The following is a 25,544-nucleotide window of genomic DNA, read 5'->3' on the forward strand; positions in this document are numbered from 1 at the left end:
AGTTCGATGATCTTATTGCTGAGTGAATGATTACTTGATTATTGATTATTAAGTGATTTTTGATAGATTGCTTGTGTACCGGTACATAATTATAGCATTTATAAATTTTGCAAATGAAAATACGTATGATGAGTCAGCTATAAACATTAGTGATCATATGGTTACGCCAAGCATATCCACAGCTGTCGACATACCAAACTTGATTTGAGTATACAGGTTAATATTGAATACATGAAGAAAATAAATATGCATACAGATCATTCATTTCATTGTCAAGTTGATCAGTAGACTATGAAAATCACATAATTCCAAAATAACTTCCCTTAAGACATGACATTTTATTTATTTGTTATTTTTCTCTGGATAATTATCAAATGAATTGACTTCTTTTCCTCATTCATCATGAATAATGATAATAATAATAATCAATTCTTAATAGCTTTGCATTGCCTATTGTCTATGAGCCCTCCGAAATGTCCCCCCTCAGAATCTTCCTTGGTGAGTAGCCTAATATCCTACTTTTCAGGAGGAGCACTGGAAAAATCAGAGCCATCCCCCTCACTCTCACCTTGAATGAGGTTCATTGCTTCTAGATGGTGAATCCAGGTCTTAAATAGTGATAAAGCTGATCAGGATCAATATCGACAATATATATGTCATATTATATAGGTATGTCATATGTCAATAGCAGTGGATTGTCCTAGCTTTACCATATGGAATAGTGAAATAGAAAACTGATCTATTGAGGCCAAATATGATAAATTTTATCAATTACTATGAGTACATCTTCATTTAGTATTGTTCATTGTATCTAACCTGGGATCATTCATATTTGAGAAAAATTAGCCTACAATTCTCCTTACTGAAAATGAAGGTGGATGGCTTTCAGCAAAAAAAAAAAAAAAAAAAAAAAAAAAAAACATGGGACAATATTATAGTAGTTATATCACTGTAAGATGATTTCAGCTTCAACTAAGGATCTATAAGGTTTTCCAATCCAATAGAATAACTGGTCAAAAGTCCCACTCATTTTCTCACTGTTTGTTTAGTGTGATAACTCTTGTGGTATGGTAACTCTAGGATAAAATGGATAATTTCAAACTCCTGCATCTCTAATTAATAGAGTAAATGCTTCATCCAACAATGACGATAATTTGAAGTGAATTTCACCATAGCTGGTATTTTAATGTATTATTATTATTCAGTTGTTCGATTTGTGCTTCTCCGCTACTCAATGAAAGGATAGTTATCGTATTCTATTTGAATAGAAATGTATTGTAGAATAGAACATAAGAAATTGGATCCATTTGAATATTGTGCCAGTAACCAACTGTGTGATGCTTAGATTATTGGAAGGTGACCTGTTCTCCAAAATTTTACTGATAGAAGATCATCGACATCAGATAATATGTGTAACTCCTTGCCAATATTTTTTTCTATTTAAAGTTGAGCTAACGCTCTAAGTTCAACAATTATATGAGGTAGGAGTATAGTATAATATAGAATAGATTTGATGTTAAGCGAAGCATTCGACCCAGAATGATCAGCATAACTAAAAATCACAAATTTTTAACTTGTGTCACTCATCTTCCAAGGATTCACAATGTATTCTGGACATGGAGCTTAGAATAGATATGGTCATATTTCTATATTATTCATAATTCATCCATTTATACGGATTGGTCCTAATGTTCCTAGTACCACTGCATTTATTGTAATATTGTAATAAACTGCATTTATAATACTGTTCTATTCAATGTGGTGTCTACTTATGCATAGCATGGCAATTCATTCAGCATATTATAATCATTCCAGCTGCAGGCGTCACTGTACTGTATTTATCGGCTGATGGCAATGTCTCCAGTTCATTGCTCATGACATTTTCCATCCCACAGAGTCACCCATTATTTAGTGCTAGTCTCATGTGAACAGCAAACTTTGAATGCTTTGCAAATTGCATTGAAAAGTAGCTATGGATTGATAGTTGTTTATGTTCTATTGACCGAACGTAGTGAGGTCTATGTTTCAACTCGATTTGCTTTTGTCTGTCTGTTAACGCGATTACGGCCAAATGCGCAGATAGAATTCGATGAGATTTGGCAGGAATATTCCTTTTTCAACTGCTCGTCGATGTATACACAAGGTTTTTTGAAATTTTGCATTTATGAAATTTTGGATAATATGAAAAGAAAAGGAATTCCTCCATACTTTGATATCACTATACATATCATCTACTTCTATCAGACTATAGAATTATGCATAATCAATCAGCTGACAAGTGTATTTTATTCATTGCATGCATTACACAGATGTCTGGCCGTGTCTGTTTCTATAAGGTAAGGTTTCAATATTTTTTATGATGCCTGCCGATCAGTATCAATATTCTCACATTTGAAAAACAAATTTAATAGGTGATTGAAAAAATAAAAATGATTGAATGAACAGAATGAATTCAGTAAATATAGTAATATAATTTTATATTCAATAAATTCAGGGAATAAATGCCCAAGAAATTATAATATTCTTGATTGAAAAAAAAATTAAATAGTCGAGACATATTTCTATCAGATGGAAAGATTATCACGAAACTGGATAAATCATCATATTTATGGGATACACATTCAAACGTGAACTGAGTTTATCAATATAAGTGAATTTTTTATCTAGGAGAAAACAAATAACAGTTTTTAAGAGTAAATTATGATTCAACTGTGAATATTGTGATTCAACTGAATCAACTAGAACAGGTGACATCATATACTTTTGGATGAGAAAAATGCGTGATGTCTACTGTTCACAGAACTACTAGTAATAGTGTATCTTATATAAAACTAGTGCCAGATCATATTACTTCAGCATATAAGACGATTACCATAATTTTCTATTACTAAAGTTTACGTCTAATCACTTCACTTGAATGGGCTACTTTTGTTCAAATTAATAAAAACAATATGAAAACTTGTTGTACCCTTTATTTAAAACTTTAAAATATTTTAACGACTAGTTTCGACCATAGGTCATTTTCAAGTTCAACATATGAATACAGAATATTACTATACACACTGCATATAGATGACAATTATATGAAATCCACACGAATCAAAGAAATCCAATCTTATAGATAGACTTACATAAAAGTAATATGGACTATTTCTCGCGACTATGTCAACGAGAGTATTGACCTGTGAGCATTTCAGGATGAAGAGAGAATTGAAATAATTAAATTTCTTGTGGAAAGTAGAAAGGGCAAAGTGGAAAAAACAGAATAGAATAAAATATGTTTTTATCTTTTAAAGAAAGCAAATAATGCAATAGGCTATATGCAAATTGGAAAGCGAAAGTGTTAAGGGAAGGAATTTCAAGCTCACTTCTCAGTAACTGCCAAATGTTTTGCTTTACAGACGCTAATTACAATTAATTAATTCCGTCTGGACTTTTATTTGACAAACAAATTACTAAACGTAGACTATTTATACATTCTAAATAGACTACCTAATTATTGATAGACATAATTCTATGCCTATGAACAAACAATAATAAGCCTACACGGGCTGTGTAGGTGTAACTCTATATTTAAGGAAAAAACATTCTATCTATAATATTGGATTAAGATCTATACTATCTATTGGATTTTTTCCATGTGTCTAATCCGTTTTTGTGGTCATTCACGACATGGCAAGCATTTCAATACGAAACAATACAAAATTGCTTTTCACAAGTTCGATATATTACTGTCACTATGTACATGTACCGGACTGTACATTACTGATCTACTTGATGTAGCCCATTTAGTTACTGTGAAGCGAATGCTCTGTAGCCTACTTGTATTCAGTGCATTTATAATAGAGCAGGCCTAGCAAATTCCACAATTCCACATCTCAACACACATTTCAAGGTTGAGTGATTGAGAAGAATTCGAGGCCCGGTTGCACACAAGCCGGTCAAATTTTTACCTTGATTAATTCTACGAGGACCAATCAGAGAAGGCATTTTTTATAAGATTGCTTCTCTGATTGGATCACAATTTAAATTCAACCGGCTTTTTGTGCAACCGGCACTTGAGCTCTCAACTCTGCCAAATAAATTAATAGTATTTCCATTTTCAACTCCACATACTATTTGCTAAAGTCTTCTTTCTAAAGCTCAAATATCACTGACATGAAAAATAAAATACTGAAGAAAAATAACAAACTAGTTGGAATAATTAATTCAGGAAGGAAACAAATAGACCTACTCGAATAATGGACTGGAAAAAAATTATGAATACAACAAATATATTTGTTCATGTTGAAATTTTCCATTACCAACTAGCTGGTTATAAGTTATACCCATTCACAAATGTCGTGCAGCTTTGGCACAATTGACAAATCACATTCAGAATTCCCACTGATATCCATGATTCTACTGCAGCACAAGTAGAAGACAGAAATAGAGAGATAAAGAGAAAGTGACTTAGTGAGTGAGAGAGAGAGTGAAAGAACAGAGGAATGAGACTCGCTCGGGTTTAATGAAATAATCGAGAAGAAATTGTTTTTGTAGCTCTTCTATAAAATTCCTAAAAAAGTTATCTTGTTACAAACTTGTTTTTGGTTTTATTTTCATTTCAATGTAAAAAGTAATTATGATTGGAGTTTAGTTAACAGATCTTCGTTTACTGCACTTGTACATGTGTCTGATTTTCTGTACATCTTTCCTACTGAGACCATCACGTTGTCCTAGTTTAACTCCATGCACCTGGAAAAATGAAAATATTTGTTAGATGACGTCTTTAAATCGAATGGAGAGAGAATCTAAGTTTTTGCCTTTATTCCAAAAAAGTCAAGTCACGTGGGAGACGTTGAAATCAATCAGGCGCGACCTGAGAGCTCTGACACCTGACTTGAGCCAGCCAGGTCATTACATATTATTGTAAAAACCAAAAACCAGAAACCCAAACATTTGATAATAATTATTATCGATGTGAGTTATGACTGCAAGATTTTGTTTCAAGTGACAATAAACAATATTCAATTTGGAGGAGAATTAGAAAAAATCTGGTGTGGTACACTCACACAACTTTCCTTGCTCATTTTACTGGGAGCCTCATTCTTAAACGACAATAATTTAGAGAAATAACATAATGACGATTGGCGGCAACATAATTATTTGAAACTACGATCAGACTACTGTATATGTGTGTTTTCAGAGTACCTTTTTCCTTTGTGCAAATTGTGAAATCCGATGATTTTTTAAAAGTCGTCAAAACAGCTGTCCTACAGATGAAATATCTCGACTATGTGTTATTTTTATAGACTGCTCTACCTACCTACCTCATGCACGAGAAGGAGGTTACAAAGACCATTTCTCAAGGATGGGTGAACCCCCCACTAGTTCCCCAGAAAGGAGACTCATGCCAGTTGATGGAGCTGATAAATAACTATACAGAGTATGAATTTGAAATAAATCAGTCGAGTAATTTTTGAGAAAATCGTGAAAAACATGGTTTTTCAGTAATTATCCGCCATTTTTCTCGAGAATATTACACAGCTCCTGCAATTTTCCTAGAAATGAGACTCATGTCAGCTGATAGGGCTTATAAATAGCTGTCCATGGTATAAATTTGAAGAAAATCGTTGGAGCCGTTTCCGAGAAAACCGTGAAAAACATGTTTTTTTAGTAATTATCCGCCATTTTTCTCGAGAATATTACGCAGCTCCTGCAATTTTCCCAGAAATGAGAATCATTTTAGTTGATAGGGCTTATAAATAGCTATCCATAGTATAAATTTAAAGAAAATCGTTAGAGCCGTTTTTGAGAAAATCGTGAAAAACATGGTTTTTTAGTAATTATCCGTCATTTTTCCCGCCATCTTGAATTGAATTTCTTATTGTCGGGTCCTCATGGTATAAGGACCTCAAGTTTAAAATTTCAAGTCAATCGGTTAATTAGGAATGGAGTTATGGTGTTCACAGACATACACACATACACACACACACACACACACACACACACACACACACACACACATACACACACACACACACACACACAGACCAACACCCAAAAATCATGTTTTTGGACTCAGGGGACCTTGAAACGTATAGAAAACTTGAAATTGGGGTACCTTAATTTTTTTTGGAAAGCAATACTTTCCTTACCTATGGTAGTAGGGCAAGGAAACTAAAAAACACATAATCCAAGCTAGGCCTTCAATCACCGATATAAAATGAAATAGGCCTATTCTAGCAACAATAATCAGTAACAAATTAGACCTGATTATTAATTCGTTCATTGATATTGAGCAATCACTAAATTATTCCTCCACTATTAGAGTGGAAACACATTCACTGAAGAAGAAAAACATTTTTCAACGTCAGTGTTCTTGATGAAAATTACCATAAGATAACAATCTTTTTAAAATAGTTACAGTGTTAAAGTGTCTGATTATAAAAATCACAGTTACAGTGTGATCATGAGTCTGTGTTTAAAGAAAGATTACTTTTGCAGAGAAAGTCTTCGATTTTCTATCCTTCAAATGTGAAAGGAGTCAGCTCATATCAAATAGCATAAACAAAATCGAACTGTAGCAAAGCAACTTTATACATGCCAAAAGTTATAAAGATCTTTATTCATAGCTATTCTGACTTGGAATGGACATACGCAGCAGAGAAAGTACTGTTTACAGCGGGAGGGATACAGAGGCGAGATGTTGCCGTTCTGAAGCGGCCAGAGATCTCAAACTTCTAGTGACTGTTCATGTTCTCATGCTACACAATGCGAAGTTACCTGTCTGAAAGCGGTCAGACAACTGACAAATTGGAAACTGCACTTCCACCTACTACTATATTAATCACTGTAATTAGCTGATCTTCCTCCATTTCTCTGCACTGCATATTCCTCCATGTCTGAAGTAAATTTGCACGGACTTTTTTATAGTCTCATAAGAATTAGGAAGAATATTTTCACTGAACCGGACACGGACTCTGATTCTAATATGTGGGAGTCCGCCTCTATCTTGTATTCTTGTACGATGTTCTTAATAGTTTAATCCTATACCACAGTCATCATTATACTTTTTAAGATATCCTGATTCAGTATTCTATTATGCTCTGTAATAAAGCTTCATTTGACTTTTTTGTCTATGAAAAGGAGAACTTGATATAGCCTGTTCCAATCGAATAACAAGAGACCGTTCTTTGAAAATTCAAACAGTAGTAATAGAAATAGTCTTTCTTTATCTGTTGATATTGTAATTGATAAAGAGTAACGCGGAAACACAGTTTTCAATCAATAACGCAAGTCTTGCTTTGAAGCAACAGAACTTCAACTACAACACTAGAAGTTCAGAGTGGGCGAATTCAGATGGAAATAGTAATGATTGATCATGAAAGTATAAATTTTCTTTATGCACTATAAGCATGAACTCAGAATGAATTTCTAAATACGAGAAGTTCTATTAAATTTATTCTAGTTACTTTAGATATACATTGCAATTTGCAATGATGCCATTCAACAGTGATTAAATGTACAGTAAATTGTAAGTGACACCAGGCCGTTCATTATTGAGTTGAAAGCTGCAGTTTTGCCTTTTATCAACCTAGAATATGTAAAAAATTATTTAATGGAAGAGGGTAAGGAAAAATATAACCTTTGAAACTATAGTTGGTTGACTGTTCTTTGAGAATGCGTTCGACGAATAGTGCATGACACTCCTGTAGTCATATCCAACACCTTGGGCGTCAGTCTGTTGTTTTTTTGCCTTTTCAAAGTTGTTCTCACGACCTGAAATAAATCGAAAGTGTTTAGAACAATGAAAAGGTTTATTAAAAACCTTTCAAACAGATACATAGAAATATCATTTTCAGAGGAAACATTATTCATCTTATATTCTATTGAGATTTGAGATTTATTCGATTTATGAGATTGAGTATAATACAGCACGGTCTTCTAATCTTTATAAAGTTATGAAATAATTATTGTTCTGGAGTGCCAAAAATAGGTTAGATGGGTGGCCAGATAAATGGCGAGTAAGAGTGGATGAAAGAGAGAGAATGAGTGTGATGGTGTCAATTAGAGCTGCCAAAAAATGTGCAATATGAATTCCCTATGAATAGAGAGCGGTCTGTGACAGTCGGTCTGAAGACCTGTGGTACAGTATTATTTTGAATCTTCATATTATGTAAAACTGCATTCAATGTACTGCAAATAATTAAATTTAGCTGCTGTGCGATAGTATTCCAATAACAAAATGAGCTTTTGATTCTGTAGATCAACTAGATGAATACGAATTTATTTCAGTGAGCATAACAGATAGTGAACGTCACCATATTTGTATCACCGACGAAATAAAGTTAGTACAAGAGCAAGCACAATAAAAACAATTTGTTTCCACTTTTTGGCTGAATTTTTTGGAAAACGAAGAAATAACTAAGTAATTTCACTCTAAAGAAGTTTATACCTGATTCAATATTCTGCCAGTTGATTGAGACGTGTTGATCTCTTTCCCAACGATTTTGTTCATGTAAAAATCCAATGGCGTGCATCATTTCATGCATGACTGTTCCTTTCTTGGTGAGGCACCCAGGTGACTGAAGATTCAGTTCTTGAACGCCACCCAAACGGCCTACAGACGACCAGCATCCTGAATTGGAGTTAGTGATCATCACGTAATCTGGCTCGGACCCTGTCCTAGGAACGAACTTCACACAGGTCAGCTTATGGTATTCATCTATTGCTGACATGATCATTGCTCTGTCTTTTTGACCTGGAAACAAAAAAGAAATAGATTAATTATTCACTCAATAAAACAAAATGATTGTGGAAGGCTTGTTGTGGTCAGAACTCAGAAGGTATTATGTACTGTAGTAGTCTATATAATAAAAGCGAAATGGCACTGATCCATTCATTCACTCACTTATTCACTCACTCACTCACTCACTCACTCACACACTCATAGAAGTAGGAGATTTCAATACCGATTTTGCCAGGCAGGATAAAATGACAGAGGATATTAGAGATATTATTAATTTGAATAATTTAGAAATTAAGGTCCACGAATATACAAGAGTAACTCGAACTTCACAGACAATTATTGATAATATCCTCACAAATATAGAAGGTTGTAATGTCAGGTTAGGTAGCTCAGATCTATCAGATCATAACTATCAAATTTTAGATGTTAAGTTGCAGGGCCAGAATCCAAGCAGAAAAAAACCTTTTGTGAAAGAAATTCAGCAATATGAGCTAGGAAATACAAATCGTTTGAAGCAGAAACTGCTTCAAGAAAATTGGAGTAGTGTTTATAACAGTTATTGTAACCTAAATTACAAATATAAGCAATTCATTGATACTCTAAGATTTCACATTAGTGTATGCTGTCCGATAAAAAAGTCAAAGTAAAAAGTAAATTAAACAAAGTAGATGAATGGATAACTGAAGATATTCTTACTCAAAGAAATATTGTTAGGGAAGCTTATGAGGAATTTAAATTAGTGAGGGATGTTCCGAGTGAAGTCATATACAAATGTCTAAAGAAAAACTATGCAAAAGAAGTGAGGAAAGCTAAGTGTAAGAAAGCAGCTGAAATATTAACAACTAGTACCAATTTTAACTCTGCTTTTTGGGAGGTAATTAATAGAAATAGGAGAGCAGCTCAAAAAGATACAGTTACTAATGTCCCTAGGATAATCGATGAACATGGAAATTATATGGATGATAGTATAGACATTTGTAACTTTTTCAATAAATATTATCAACAGGTTGCATATAATCTCCAAAAGTCACTGAACACTAATACTTATAATACAACTACATTAAATGCTGAGCCAATTGAAAAGGTATTAAAATTTCATCCATTATCAAGAGATGAGTTGTCAAGAATAATAAAAAATTTGAATAACAAAAAAACAGTAGGATTGGATGGGGTCTCAAGCAAAATTTTAAAAGAATGTGAAAATGAATTACTGGGCCCTTTATTGCATCTCCTTAATACTTCACTAGAGCAGGGTATTTTCCCTGATGATCTGAAACAAGGAAAAATTTTGCCAATTTTCAAGAGCGGTGATTCTGAAAGAGTTGAAAATTATAGACCCATTAGTATTCTAAATGTAATACATAAAATTTTTGAAAGAGTAGTTTTAAATAGGTTATTGATGCACCTGGAAGAAATTAATTTCATATGTGATGAACAGCATTGGTTCCAGAAAGGGAAATCTACTAAGACTGCAATAGTATCCCTTGTTGAAAGACTAATAGATATAATAGATTCAGGTGAGAAGGCAGCTGCAATATTTCTTGATTTATCCAAAGCTTTTGATTGTGTGAACCATAGAATATTATTGGAAATACTAAAAACTGTAGGTGTGAATGGTATAGAACTGAAATGGTTTGAATCATATCTCATAGGTAGAAACCAGTGTGTTGAGCTTACCAAGGTGGATGGGAATGAAATAGTAAAAATTAAATCTTAAAAACTGGAGGTCAAGGCTGGAGTACCTCAAGGCTCATTTCTGGGTCCCTTACTGTTTCTGTTGTATGTGAACCAATTACCAAAAGAGTTAAAAGTTCACAGAGCTCTGTTGTTTGCTAATGACACATCGCTTATCTTTAACAATTATTTATTAGATAGTCTAGAAATAAATGCTTTTACTGGAGTACAGTCAATTGTCCAATTCTTGAAGCAAAGGCAATTAACAATAAATAGTAAGAAATGTCAATTCCTACAATTCAAAAGTAAATATAATTCAGTAGAGGATAGAGAAATAAATGTGTTTGTAGAGGAAAATGAATTAGACCAAGAAGAGAAAGTAGCATTCTTGGGAATTTTATTGGACAGGAAATTAACATGGCATCCTTACATTGAGAGGATATGTAATAAGATATCATCTGGGGTATTTGTCCTGCGGCAGCTTGCTAGGCTGAATGGTAAAAAACTACTGTTAACTGCTTACCATGGACTTATACTATCTCATATTAGGTATGCTATTTTAGTATGGGGTAATTCATCTCAACAAAATATGGACAGAGTGTTTAAGATTCAAAAGAAGGCACTCAGATGTATAGAGAAAGTGAATAGGTTAGACTCTTGTAGGCCTTTATTTAAAAAGCTTGGTCTATTAACTGTGCCATCTTTGTATGTATATGAAGTTGTAATGCATGTGAAAACGAGTGGTGTGATCCAGAACTCAGATGTTCATGAGTATAATACGCGAAACAGAGCAGATTATCATATAATGGGTCACAATAGTAGGTTATTTGAACAAAAACCAGATTATATTGGTAGGAAATTTTATAACAAGCTACCTCAAATCTTGAAAAGTAATGATGATTTGAAGATTTTCAAAAAACAAATGAAAAAATATTTAGTTGATAGAGCTTTTTATAGTGTACAAGAATTCCTTTCAAACCTAAACTAGGTTGAACTACTAGTGTTAGAATTATTATGTAATAACATGACTTGTCTTATACTCCATGACTGGAGTCTTTAAGACGTAATCTAAAAAAAAAAAATCATTAATAATCAACAGAACTAAAAATCTACTGGACCTAATAGGTTCAAATTTGGCAGGATTCTTCAGTTGGCTATCTAGAGGCGCACTAAGAACGGATTATGAAAATTTTCCATAGATACGCACAAAATCTGCGTTTTTTCAAAGTTTTTTTTTTCAATTTTCTCAGTTCTTTCAAGAAATAATATTTGCAAAAGATGTTCAAATTTGGTACAAAGGCTCAGCTGAAGCATAAAAATGTTGTATTGTAAGTTAAGTTCCGCCTTGAGTTAAGACGCCCTAGTTCTGCCCAAGATCGGTGGTATTTGAGCGTTTTCTACGCCTTCTCCAGAACTTATTGACATATGTTAAAATTTAGTAAAGACGTTCAGCAACGGTTTAGAAATTTTGTCTTGAAAAAACTTCGAAATCACGATAAAGGTACCCCAATATAGACCCTTTTACAGCGTTTTCTTAAAGGTTTTATTTTACAATATTTTCATTGAGTTTCCAATGCATTTCTCAAGAAAATTCATACTTTATAGGGTTGGATTTGGATGTTTGTTGAGTTCTCCACATCATGCATGTTTCAAATTTTAATAATTTAATAATGGACTGGAATACAATAATTCTCATAATATATCGACCAAGTGAGAAATATCTGAATATTTATCAATTATAATAAAAATAGATATTTTTTGCAATCTTGCGCTACATAATTCAAATAAAACTGGTGATTGAATTGAGCCTGAAAGTCCCTCCTGACGTTTTGACAGAAGGAAGCAAGCTCGATTGAAAAAAATGCAGGTGAGCGAAGTGAGCCTGCTGATCCAGCCGGTGATCCAGAGGGCGGAGACCCTTGCTAGACGAATAAGGCGAGCTAAGCGAGCCTGCCGGCTGGTATGTAATAAATGAGATTGAGATCGAAAGTTCACTTTCAAATTATTATTCAAAACAGAGATAACACAAAATTTGTGAATTTTCAAGAAATCTTTTCCAATCGAACATCAGATGGAATATACTTCGGTCCGTATAAAAATCAATAACTATTCCTCCCACATTTTCTCGAATCGTACTAACTTTCTTCATCAATAAATATTCCGTATACTATAAAATTTGAGTCAACCTACTAAGTTGAAAAACAATTTCATCTTATTGAATATTGTCAATTATTATTATTTAAAAAGATGGAACTCTTGATTAGTTTTATTGCTATGTAATTTTTAGTTTCAAGTGATACGTTTTATTAGATAAGCTTTTGCAATTTTTCATTATTGATGACACGCTGAACTGATTGACAAAAATGTGTCATTACGAGAATTGAATACTTTGTAATTTAATATGCAATTCAGGCCCTTGTGAACTGTATAATTAATTGAAATTCCATCCCTCTTGATAATGTTTGAATAATCTGTAATGGCATATTATAAGTTTACTGGCCTTTAGTATTAAGATCGTTCAAGCTTAATTTAGCAAGCTAGACACATCATCAACCTTCCATGAATGCTCATTTCACGTATTTTAGTTGATGCATTTGAAATTTTCAACAGTCTCTGTGATGGAAGCTATTTTGATGAATAGCTTACAATGACCAACTTGCTCCTAACAATAGCATTCAATGAAGCATCCTTCGAAGAATTCTCAGCTTCACAAAAATAACTTGGTTTCCAGAAAAGTATTAGTAGAGACACAAATAGAGACATTAATACTATACAATAATTTCTGTCTTTGACAGATTATTTGCAAAGGGATTCTAGTCACTAGCTGGTCAAAGAACTTTTTGTCTTCAAGAGGCATGCTATTCTACCTGTCTCTTCATCTACAACGTATTGTCCCTCTGAATCCTATAGAAAGTTTGCTACAATAGTATACACGGGAAAAGATAGTCCTTTCAGAAATCTGGAATTCCCTGTTTGATGTTTTTCCGACCTTTGTCTGACTTTTGCTAGGAATTAGGATCTTATAGGGGCCATCTTACATCTGAAAATAGTATCTTTGTTCTTTACGAGAAGGTCTTCGATGTTCAAGGGATGAATAATTTCAGTCACAAACAATTATTCTTTAGTAAATAGTAGACTTTGCAATCCATAATAATGAAATGTTGGGTATAATATTCATGACTGTCACGTCTTCGTTCTTTGATCTTTTTGTTTTGTTATAACATATAAATTAGATGTAATATAATTCCCTTTTCGAGTGGTTTGAAATCTCATAATGGTGATACTTAATACTGTATAGATTTTTACTTTGACTGAAGAAATTGCCAGCTCATAAACTATGGAAATCATATAACTACTCATTTACAATCTCATCTCATTTTCGTCTAATCTTCATAGTTAATTATTACTGGATAACCTTGACACATATTGTATTATAATTTTAGTGAGGTATCATTTTGAAAACTTTGAATTGTGAATGTAATATTGAAAAGTATAGAGATATGTAATGTTCTGGAATTTGTGAATAATCTGCTCTTGATTGAGTCGTCCAACATCCAGAATTATTATCAATATTCTTTCATAATGACTTGTAGTAATAGTAATAAAAGAAATTCGTTGAGATGGAAAACGTCTTTGTAGCTTCTGTGTCGATTCGATAAAAGCGTCACTCTCACACCGTCTCGCACTCACACACTCACTCTCTCTCTCATCTACTTCAATAATAAAAATTAACTCCAATAACGCAGAGCTCGGAACGCCTGATCGTTCTCTTTGTGCACACACAGACACCATTCAGTGCAGAATGAAATGTATAACTATTAGCTGCTTCACTTGTATTTACTCGAGAAATTTTGTTGAGAATAAATAGCTTTGTTGAGGTTTTGTTCAAAATAATCTACAATAATTCCTTAATCGAGTTAGTGTTAATTATTATTGTAATATCTTTTTTAATACCTTTCACTAAGTTGAATGAATTCTCTTAAATAAATTCAGATGAGTTCGATCTGTACAAAGCTGATAACTATTACATCTTGACTCAAAAATGAATACTTACTTCATCATAGATACAGATACAATAATTATTGATAATGTATATAATATGAGTCAATAGATGAGACTCCTCGTTTAACGCGTTTTCTCTGAACCACCCAGCACCACTCAGTTGTCTCTTAACCTAGCTCCGCAGTGCAGGCTGGATGCTTGTCTGACTCGGACTAGGCGCTGAGACAGCAAATAATAGCAGCGTTTTATTTTTTTTGTGTTGCCTATAAACTCCAGTCACCAGTAAAAAGTTTCCAGAAACTTGGTGTACTACCATATTAATGAATTTTCATGATGATTTTTAATTATTTAAAAACATTGTTGACATTCTGAGCCTTTAGGCTAAACTTGGGGTCGCTGAGAACGAATCTGCAATCAGAATTTCTCTATCACGAAAAATAACGAAAAAAACCCCAGCTGTTGATCTTCCGGCAACCGTTAACAGTCATCCTGCAATGCGGCCTAAACACTTCCAAGCCAGACACCCATCTCAAATGACAACAACGCCAAGCTGTGAGAAACCATCCTGCACTGCGGCGCTAGGTTTACAGTGAAATTAAGGTATAAACAATTAACAAGTTATTGATCAACTGTTTTTCTTGATTTTTAAGGGGAAAATATTAATGGCTTTCTAAAACTTACTGAAGTATGGACTGATTTCATAAGGCACAACGCCTTTCGGCCATCTGGCTGATGCGTTTTTCAGTCCATTTCTAGTGAGATCTTCATTAGTTCTCCTGAAAAGAATGTCTCCTTCTGCATATTTGCCGAGCTCCTCCGGGTTCAGCTCACTTTCGGGATCCCATTGCGATACCGCGACACCTGAAAAATAGTTTAAGAAACAATAGTTTAAGCAAAAACTCGTACATAATAATGTTCATCTCCTATAATAGAACAACACTGTTCTGCAGTCAATACCCCTTGACAATCGTCAACAATCTTGACAATGATGGCAATCTGCTTTATTCTTATTATTTCTCATTGCTTGCATATATTTCAGCGTCCACCCGTCCATCCACTTCCTTCATCTTTGATTCCTCTACTTAGTATTATGATATTAATCTTAAGTATCATTATATCTAATATTACGATTCTTGATATTTTAGTCGTTTACAGAAAATATTAATTGCTCATGCTTGAGAAAATTTTTCAATTTAATCTGTATTCAGAAATAAGAATAATTTTTGTGTCACGTTTTTTCCATATTTTCATAAGTCATGAGTTTTACTATTCGATTTCACAATTTTTAATAAAAGAGAAAATAATAGCTTATAGATCCGTGCATCCTACCTATTCTGTGTGTTGCTATTATAATCATGTAGTTTTCCAATTTGATATTCCATATTTTCATGTTAAATTCTTATTTCCAGGTAGGCTAATCGATGAATAGAAATTGAGTACAGTCTCATATCTCAGAGTATCAATATTTTTGTTAGTTTTGAGTTTATCTAAAGTTTAATACTTCGTACTTCACAACTTATACTTAGTTTTGAGTTCATCAACACCTGATACGTTGAATGGAGATCATAAACTTGACCAATAGACTTGACCAAACTTGACAAAAATTATAATAGAGACAGTTTTGGGCGAATGCCTATTTTATCTCTTCAAATTTTATGCCCAATAGATGATTTTGATTTTGATCAATATAATATTGATACGGTACATAACAGCAACTATTCATAATGAAATTCTCTACGGTTTTACAACCAATTTGAGTTACATTTTGAGATTAATCTTCGTCTATCGAACAATGCTTTTGTGTATAAATAAATAAATCCATTTCATTCCATTACCAAAACTAGAATTGAACAAGTGACACAAAGAGCAGCAAAATGTGATTAATGAGATTCACCTTGATTTGTCTGTATTGTAGCATTTTCTCACACCAGAAAATTATCCTACGAGTTGAACTTCAGTTTCAATACACTTCATCTTATTTACAATTTTTTTGTTTGATTTTTCTTTAGAAAAATTAACTATAATTTCAATATATTTTTGTTAAATGCATGTGTTAATTCACATCACATGCTGGAGACTGATCATATGTATCGTTATCATGCATTAAAAATTACCTTCCCTACGGCATCAAAATTTGAATATAAGCAACGGCAAGTTCATTTAGTTCACTTTCCTGGTGACGGAATATTGTTATAAAATTTTCTGATTGTCGCAATAATCACATCACTCTATTTATATGAAGACAGGAAGAGTCATAGAAAGACTTATTAGATACCAATAGCACAGATTAACTGAGAAAGTAATTCTTGAGTAAATTAGCTACTAATTGGAAAAATATCTCTCATTGAAAAGAAGTATCGGAAATACCTGATCTGACAAGTACCTAATACTGATCTGAAAAGTGACTGAAAATATTCGATTATCCAGGTCGAAAACATTACTATATTGGATAGAACAAAAACAGACGCCAGCCTGAAACATTTTCCCTTTCTTTAATTTAGCTCTTTAAATTGTCCAAAGTAGGCTTAGGTTATGCTCATCTCATCAACAATAATTTTCACTTTTCACAAGCCTAACTGATAAAACTCCATTGTTTTAAATTTTGATAGGTTGATAGAAAAAAACAACTGAAAAATTATGATATCATGAATTAATATTCACATTTTTTAGACTAAAATATCATGATCTTTACGATGATCCACTAAAGCTATGAAATCAGATGCTTATCAGAAAACTTGAACTTTCACAAGTAACGAGAACATTGAAATTTTCTCTCTCTCACTACCTAGTGTTTCACTCATTTCATCTGTTGCTTCCTGTTTGAGTTGAATTTGTTTCAGATGACGATGAGTAGATGGAAAAATATTGGTCAATGACCAATCATTATGATTGAAACGCATTTTCAGTTATATCGGAAAAGGATGGACATGTGATATTATTTTCGTAATCGATTGTTATTATCGGATATTTAATAAGTAGTTATATTCTATTTCATTTCACTTTACAAGTGAAATTAATACCTCGAAATACATGGCAAACATACGACTCAAATGTGACCTGGATTTTAAACTAGTTTATCAATCTCTTTTGGAATATTACTGTCGTGTGGCACATCATTAAATTGATCGGTTTCGAATGTATGGGGAAAATATGTCTCTCATTTCTCTCACCATTTTGAGATTTGAATTGCATTTCTATCATAATTTGGAGTTGGCTCAGTGTCAGTGAGAATGGAAGGTACAGTACTATTCTTATTGTATAGTTTTATACTGGTTGAACAACAGCAGGCCTACCTACATAAAGTGCATTGAATTTGTCGTATTTTGCTACAAACTATTCATCATGAATTGGACTTTTCCTTGAAGTTTGTCGAGTTATTATCTTATCTTAACAAAATGTTATCTGTTTATTTCAAATGTTCTGCGCATTTTGTTAGTAGAGAGAAAGTTTATTCCTTATATCTACAAACCAATCAGATGATTCATTTGCAAAAAGGTTTTGTAGAATCAAATAGAATCTATTCCATATTACTCTTCGGGAGCTCTGCTGAATATAGTATAATTGAGAAATCTTATTATAGAATTGGTTTAAACAATAATAGCTCGATAAATGAAATAGTAATAGCAATGGTTTCATGCAAATCCAACCACTTTAAATCTAGCTTCAATATAACTACTTTTTTTGTGTGAAAAGTCTGAGGACTTTTCGGGTCGGACCGCGTCGCGCCGTGTTCCTAGTGCACGGAGCTCAGGTCGGAAATTTTCCGCGCTCGGGTAACTTCGTGAGGGCTTGGCTGTTTCCGACCTCTGCTTTAGCAAACAGTCTGCTGTTCTGTCGTCTTCCAGTTAACATTCTAGTCAACTACCTACAATTATTACGGTAAGTTAATGGGATGCACCAACATTTTCTCTTTTTTCCTTGATAGTTCCTCTTTCTCTGCTTCATCCACAGCTTCCAAAAATAACATTTCTTCATCCGAGTCACTCATCACTCACATCTTGCCACTCTATCATAACTTCAAATTGGAACTGACTTCAATTAGAACTCTAAACTTCAACAACTATGTCTTAATTCAAATCGCAATTGACAAGTCTACGTCACGAATTGCTAGTCCAAAACTAGTCGCGTCGCGCCGCTCCACCGACCTATTATAATGCACGTTCACCTTTATATGAATATAAAATAAAACAAATTGGTCCTTTATTCTGTTTGTATCCAGAGAGTACATAATGTAATAGCGTTCTATTAGTACATAATGTAAATAATAATAATTATAAGGTATCATCTATTATGAAATGTTAACTTCTTCTCGTTATCGAACCGAGTCTGAAGCAATCGACAATAATCGAGAATAACCAGGCTCTTCCTGATTGCACTATTTAGTTTAAATATTCTAAATCTTCGTGCACATATTGCAGGTGATAAAATTTGACTATCTAAAGGAATCGCGAAGCTATCAACGAAATCCAAAATCAACAAGAAAGATTGGGTAGCTATGGCAGATATTGCATTTGAAAACGTATGTGTGAAAAGTATCACTAACAAAACTCTCAGAACTTCGTAATTGAAACAAATAATAAGAGAGTGATGGACGACTTGAGAGTGATATTAATGGCTATCAATGAATGGACTTCATCAAATTTTTCACTTATCCACTTATTGTCGGCATTGACGTCTTCAACGATTTAGCATTCATATCTGCAATAGAATTGCTCAGTTTAGTAATGGAGTCGAATCTAAAGTTTGCTTTCTATTATGAACATTCCAACTACCTTTCATTCGTGGATATACCTGCTGTGAGTATAGGGGAGTCAACTGCTTCGACCGAGTGTCCGAGAGGGTTTCTTCCTGGTGTAACCAGTTCCGAGAGATTCATGAACAGTATGATGGAGCTGCGGAATCTGCTGCAGGACCACGATGAGGCCAACGGAAAAATATACAGACAGGTGCTTTCTACCCTGACTGATAAGTGTCTGCTGTCTTCATCAAGTGTAATCCAAAGTGTAGTGAAGCATGAAATGAATATCTATGACAATCACCTGAAGTTCTACTTGTGGCCAACAACTATTGTGTACAGTATGGGATACTCCCTTGAAAACGGAGGTATGTACACCAAATTCATAAACCATAGTAGGACGTTTGAGACAAAAGAAAGATTTATTCTAGTAACAAAAGACACACACAATGCTCAATAGTGCTTATTAATGATTAATAAAAAATATGTCAACATTAACATAGTTGATTGTAATATGCCTAAAATATCATGGATGATGGGTACCCGGTTGCGGGAAAACTAGTTAGCCTATATATTAGAAGAGCACAAAATGGTAAAGACTTGGTCTTGTGTCAAACAAGGGCAGGTGTGCTTGAAATAAGATCAGCAATTAAAAATTTACCTAATAATAAATCAATTGATAGGTTGAATATTGACTACAGAACCGTTTCATCTTATATCATAAACGGCTCTGATAGGGTATACGAACACTCATTCGTAGATGAAGTTTTACTTATGCATGCAGGCTACTTAGGCTACATTTCTGAAATTTCAAAGCTAGAGAGTTGATTATTTTAGGTGATTCTAGGCAGATTCCTTATATAGAGAGAAGTGGTCTTGAATCTAAATGGTTTCAAATTTAAAACTTTTGTGTGCCAGCCCAAACATTTCCAGTTACTAAACGATGTCCGATTGATGTATGCTATGCACTCTCTACATAATATGATGATAAAATTCTAACCACTAATCAAACAGTATCATCTGTTAGGAAGACTATTACATATGGAGCTGATTGTCAGCTTAAACCTGAAACTCTTATAGGCTACTTACTTTTACCCAAAACGAGAAACGGTTATTGTGTGGTATTTTGAAAGATAGAGTGAACCTAAAAATACTATACATGAGGCACAAGGACTAACATCAAAAAGAGTTGTTCAGGATGAATACAAAGCCACTGCAGATTTACAATAGTATATCGCATGTAATAGTTAACTTATAGTTTCAGATATATCACGATGGGTCGAATAGATTTAGTGACAACTTTGACGAACAGTATAATATACTTTATCATTATAATATATTATTTGAAATGAGTAACTCATGTTTGTTGAAGTGGCATACGCAGCAAATATGTTTAAATATCCCGAAATGTGGTCCATAACTGATGATATTCTTGGATTACTGGAAGTTGAAAATCTCACGCAGGAAATTGACGATTATACAAATTATGTTCCTACAATAACGGGCAAAAATGTCGAGTTCCTTAATGTGCTCTCCACTAATATTCGTGGTATAAATGCAAATTTCAATCAATTCATCTGTTGTTTAAATAGCTTCGAAACTGACGTTCATCTAATTGTATTAACTGAAACTTGGCTGACTGAAAATATGCCCTTTTTTACAACATCCCAGGATACACTGCAGTTGACAGTTATACTAAAATTAATAAATGTGATGGTTTGTGTGTCTACATCAAAAATAATATCGATTTCAATGTAATTTCATGTGATATCTCTGAAGCCAACTCCCTGTGCATTGATTTAAGGTTATCAAATGATAATATACTAAGAGTTATTGGAATTTACAGATCACCCAGTAACAATAACACAGAAAATTTTGTTAATGGCCTAAACCAGTTACTTGATGCAATTTTATCTATGTTCTTGAACAAGCATAATATAATAAATAATAATCAATATGGCTTTCAAACATGTAAAAATACCGAAGATGCTTCAATTAAATTTACTAATACCGTCTCCCAGAACCTTAATTCTAATCTAAAAACCATTGCTGTTCTATTAGATATGAAGAAAAGCTTTTGATACCATCCCTCATGATTCTCTTTTTGATAAGCTCCAAATATATGGCATTAGGGGAATCTTCATTGACCTTATTAAGAGCTACTTGACTGATAGAACTTAATCCCTATCTGTAAATAATGAAACTAACACCACCGAGCTCACCCCTTATGGCCTCCCTCAGGGCACTGTTTTATCGCCATTACTTTTCATAATTTATGTAAATGATCTATTAAGTTAAAAACTTAAAAACTCAACCATAATAATATCCTCTGCTGATGATACAGCAGCTATTTTCTCAGGAAGAACGTGGGCTGAGGTTCATGAAATTGCAGAGCAAAACTGCTTGAGCATAACAAAGTGGCTAGATAAAAATACTTTGAGCTTAAAAATACAAAAAACCAACTATATTACCTTCTCTTTCAATAAATTAGGACAGCCAGACAGAGAATTAAACTTGAAACTCCATTCAAATTGCAACCTTGACCCCAACTCCTGCACTTGTCCTATCATTAGTAAAGTTAAAAACTGTAAATATCTAGGTATCAATATAGATGAGAACCTGAAATGGGATATCCATATTAAATTAATTTGCAGAAGGATGAAATACCTCTCTTACAAATTTTATGTAGCTAGAGAAAATCTGAATCCAACTCATCTTAAAATGCTTTATTTTGCTATAGTAGCCTACAGTCGATAATGCAATACGGAGTAGCAGTATGTGGGGGGAGGTTGTTATAATTCCCATTTGGAACAACTTACTGTTCATAATGCACAAATTAATAATTAAATCTATTTTAAATAAACCCAGATTTCTCCCGTCTGACCTTATATTCGAGGAATTCAAGGTTTTGACAGTTAGACAGTTACCCGGTATATGTTGAAAATGTAAGTAAATATTTAATAAAAAAATAGAACCAATTTTCCATGTACCAAAAACCTCAATAAATAGACATTACCGCTTGAGACCTAGGCTACTTGAAATAAGTATTTCGTATATAATACTAATATTGAAACAATTAGACGGCAATTTATTTATCTAAGTACTAAAATAATCAATAAAATTCCGGATCATCATCTCAACAATGCTAAAATTACAAAGAAAATGAAGCAGGAAATCATTAATTGGATAAAAAGCAATTATTTTTTCAATCTTTAAATTATTGTAACCGGTTCCTGGATCGTTAATTCACATCCTATCCCCTTTCCCTCAGCCATGCCTATCTACCTACTTTCTTCCACTTCCCCATCACACACCCTTCCCTTTCAGTTATACCTTACCTGCCTATTACATGGGAAACCATAGTTGGGGCAAGGTCCCCTTCTTTCTTCCACCACACATCATTTTAGCAATATTGTCTTTTAATGTGTTAATATCATTGTTACTGTTATTGTTTTGTTGTATATTGCTTTTACTCATTGTATTTTTGTGTGTTGTGAATAAATTGAAATTGAAAATTCTGACAACCTATTTAAAAGGGTCGATGTCAAACGAGGCAAACGACAGAAGAGTCCTGCGACAGTCGAGACCAGCGACGGTAGAGACCGACGACATTCGAGACCAGCGACGGTAGAGGACTCCTGAAAAAGTGGCCTCAAATGTCGCCTGCGTTAGGCGACAGTTGAGGCCACTCTAATTTTCGTACACTCCCGACAGTCGAGGCCTACGACCGTAGAGGACTGTAAAAGTCCTCTACGGTCGCAGGCCTCGAATGTCGTCGGTCTCGACTGTCGCGCCCCCATTTAAAAGATGATAGATACAAGGCATATAATACATTTTTTCACTTTGTTATTTCATCAGATTAGCTGCTATACTTATTACGATTATGAGTGTGGGGGGGGGGTGCTGGCTGGCGGTAGATGGAACTATTTTTATAACTGTGCATTTGAGAAGTAGTGGGGGTCCACATGAATATAATAAATGGATGGACATACACAACTAGCGCCCAGCGGTCAAATGGGGGTGATACACGGCTCCCTTACACAAGTACACTGTCCACGTATTGACGTCATCACTGCCAGTCCCATTGTATTTGTCCCGCTCTCGCTCTCTCTCTGTCGAAGAGATAACGTTATATATGCTTTTCAATAACCGTCTGCTGTATTCTATTTTACTGTATAGCTGTATAGCTGTATTGCTGATAAAGGTCCTTGGGAAACTTTTGTTGGGAACCCCTGGCCTAGAGTCTACACTTACCAATACCTTCTATTTAACCTGACAACGCATGCAATAGAAAGACAAAGGGGATAGAAATGTGATTTTTCCTTATATATAGATATGGATATAGGTATAAAAGTGCTTTATTGATATCAAATAAATCCACAAGAAATTAAAAGAATACTATACGGCTTGATCTGTGATCGTCAGCCGGAAAAACTGGTTTTACATATAATAAATATAGCACTGATAGGAGTATGAAATAATTGAATGAATTAGTATTTCGACTTGTGTCTCCAAATTTGCAAACAGAGTGATTTAAAGAATATTCTAATACGAAAAATACGGCATTCGATTTAGTTCTTTCAATGGTACTTTCAATTATTCAAAACGTTACCTGATCAGAAAAAAAATTGCGGTATGGTGACAAATGCGAACAACTTTTTTCTAAGGGTCAGAATAATGTATCAACAACCTGGAACTATCACTCACCTATTAGACCGATCGGAATTGAATACATCATAGGAGAATACATAGAACCTCAATGGCATGTATCAACTCAATTGAATTACAGTAAAGTTTCAATTATCCGATCATCGGTTATCCGGATGTCTGCTGGCTATTATAATGACATTGAAAACACAATTAAATTACTCCACAACGTGAATATTTCCATCGGAACTTATTTATCCATACTTATTTCTTATGCTAAGACAGTATCACCAGTTATCCTCTCCACAATCAATCACAATAAATTATTAATACCATCTGAAATTTGAATCAATTAGCCAGTCCAAAGCCTGGAAGAAGTGTGATGGAGATCAATATCGTTATAAAAACTACATTGTGATAAGTTTCTCATGAAAAATGATATGATTCGAATAACTTTATTACACATGATTCATACTTTCTAATTCCTAACAGGATATCCAAGAAAATAAGCCTAGTATTTTTATTTTTCAGATATTCAAAAAAAGGTCTTTGGAAATTCAGTCTATTCTTAAAAATAAGCTAGTCTAAAATTTCAAGAGTAACGAGATAACAAAATTTGATTGATATACGGAGTATTATGAATTCACTTCTGGTTCATCCTGCTACCTGAATGTTAGTTCAGGTAGACGAGACCCTTTCTATACCCTTCATTCATAGTGTGCACATTTGTCACAAAATTCAGTTGTAAGCATTTGTCTTGTAATCAAATTACCTGATAAAAATTTGTGAATATTCTTCTCAATAAATTACCATATATTAGTTATTTGTAAACACTATAGGCCTACTTAGTACACCGTAAAAATAGAAATAATGAGCCTGGTTGGCCAGATGGGGGGGGGGTCTCCTTCATGTCCGAACTCCCCAGAAATAATCAAGCAATAAATAGAACACTTTTTTCTTGAATTAGAGATAGAGATAGAACTGGAGAGCCCAATGTCTTTCAATAATTATGTAGCCTTTAATGAATAGATGGATAGTCTACGTCTATGTAGTGACTTGTTTGTCGAATTGAAATTATCTTTATTCTTCTTCTTAGAAAGTACAAACAATATACAATATACATATACAAAACTTGAAGAAGGTTCCTCGCATGGGCAAAGCCTGTGTGCGAGGGAAAGTCTGTATGCGAGGTCTGTGTGCAACAAATAGAAGTCTAGAAGGAATTGATTGCAATTGGCGTCTATGAAGCAAACAATTCGATGCAAAACTCAGTCAGTAATGAAACCCCTTCAACAAGATCCAGTATACTCTAGTATCTGAATAATAGTAAATATTTTATAGTGAATAGATTCGATTCTCAATATTATTTTTTTCATGATGATCTATTAAAATTAGTATCGGATATTAACCAATCATTTTCAATTCACTGTAAAGACTTAAATTATGGAAAAGTATGAAACTTCCATTGATAACCCATGTTCTATGTAGCATAGTTCTGAGATTATTCTATTATTTTGGAAACTGAATCATAAAATGCATTTTTTATTCTCCTCATTCAAAATTAATTACATTTCAAAAACGTTTTTCCCACTCATAACTAAAATTCCGGAACTGACCGGAATCTCTGACAAAGTTGAGTATATTCAGAGAAGTCCGAGTTTGAATAGAACCTCGAGAGTGTATCCCACGCCAAAACACAATGACCAGTTAACTAACTTTTCAAATAACTATACAGTTTTCAATGTGACCCTATAA

The 25,544-nt window shown here is 33.6% G+C and overlaps 1 protein-coding gene across 1 annotated transcript in view; it reads right to left on the minus strand.

Annotated features, from left to right (window-relative positions):
- Window positions 1-4,527: 4,527 nt before the first annotated feature.
- LOC111045474 (zinc metalloproteinase nas-7) overlaps window positions 4,528-25,544 on the minus strand; it is a 33,875-nt gene continuing 12,858 nt past the window's right edge. The window contains exons 2-5 of the mRNA XM_022330901.2: window positions 15,089-15,268; window positions 8,438-8,743; window positions 7,628-7,761; window positions 4,528-4,734 (exon numbers count right to left, since the gene is read on the minus strand). Coding sequence (XP_022186593.1) covers window positions 4,633-4,734; window positions 7,628-7,761; window positions 8,438-8,743; window positions 15,089-15,268 — 722 coding nt within the window. The 3' untranslated portion in view covers window positions 4,528-4,632. The remainder of the gene's footprint in view (window positions 4,735-7,627; window positions 7,762-8,437; window positions 8,744-15,088; window positions 15,269-25,544) is intronic.

Source organism: Nilaparvata lugens, chromosome X (assembly GCF_014356525.2).
Source record: "Nilaparvata lugens isolate BPH chromosome X, ASM1435652v1, whole genome shotgun sequence".
NCBI lineage: Eukaryota > Metazoa > Arthropoda > Insecta > Hemiptera > Delphacidae > Nilaparvata > Nilaparvata lugens.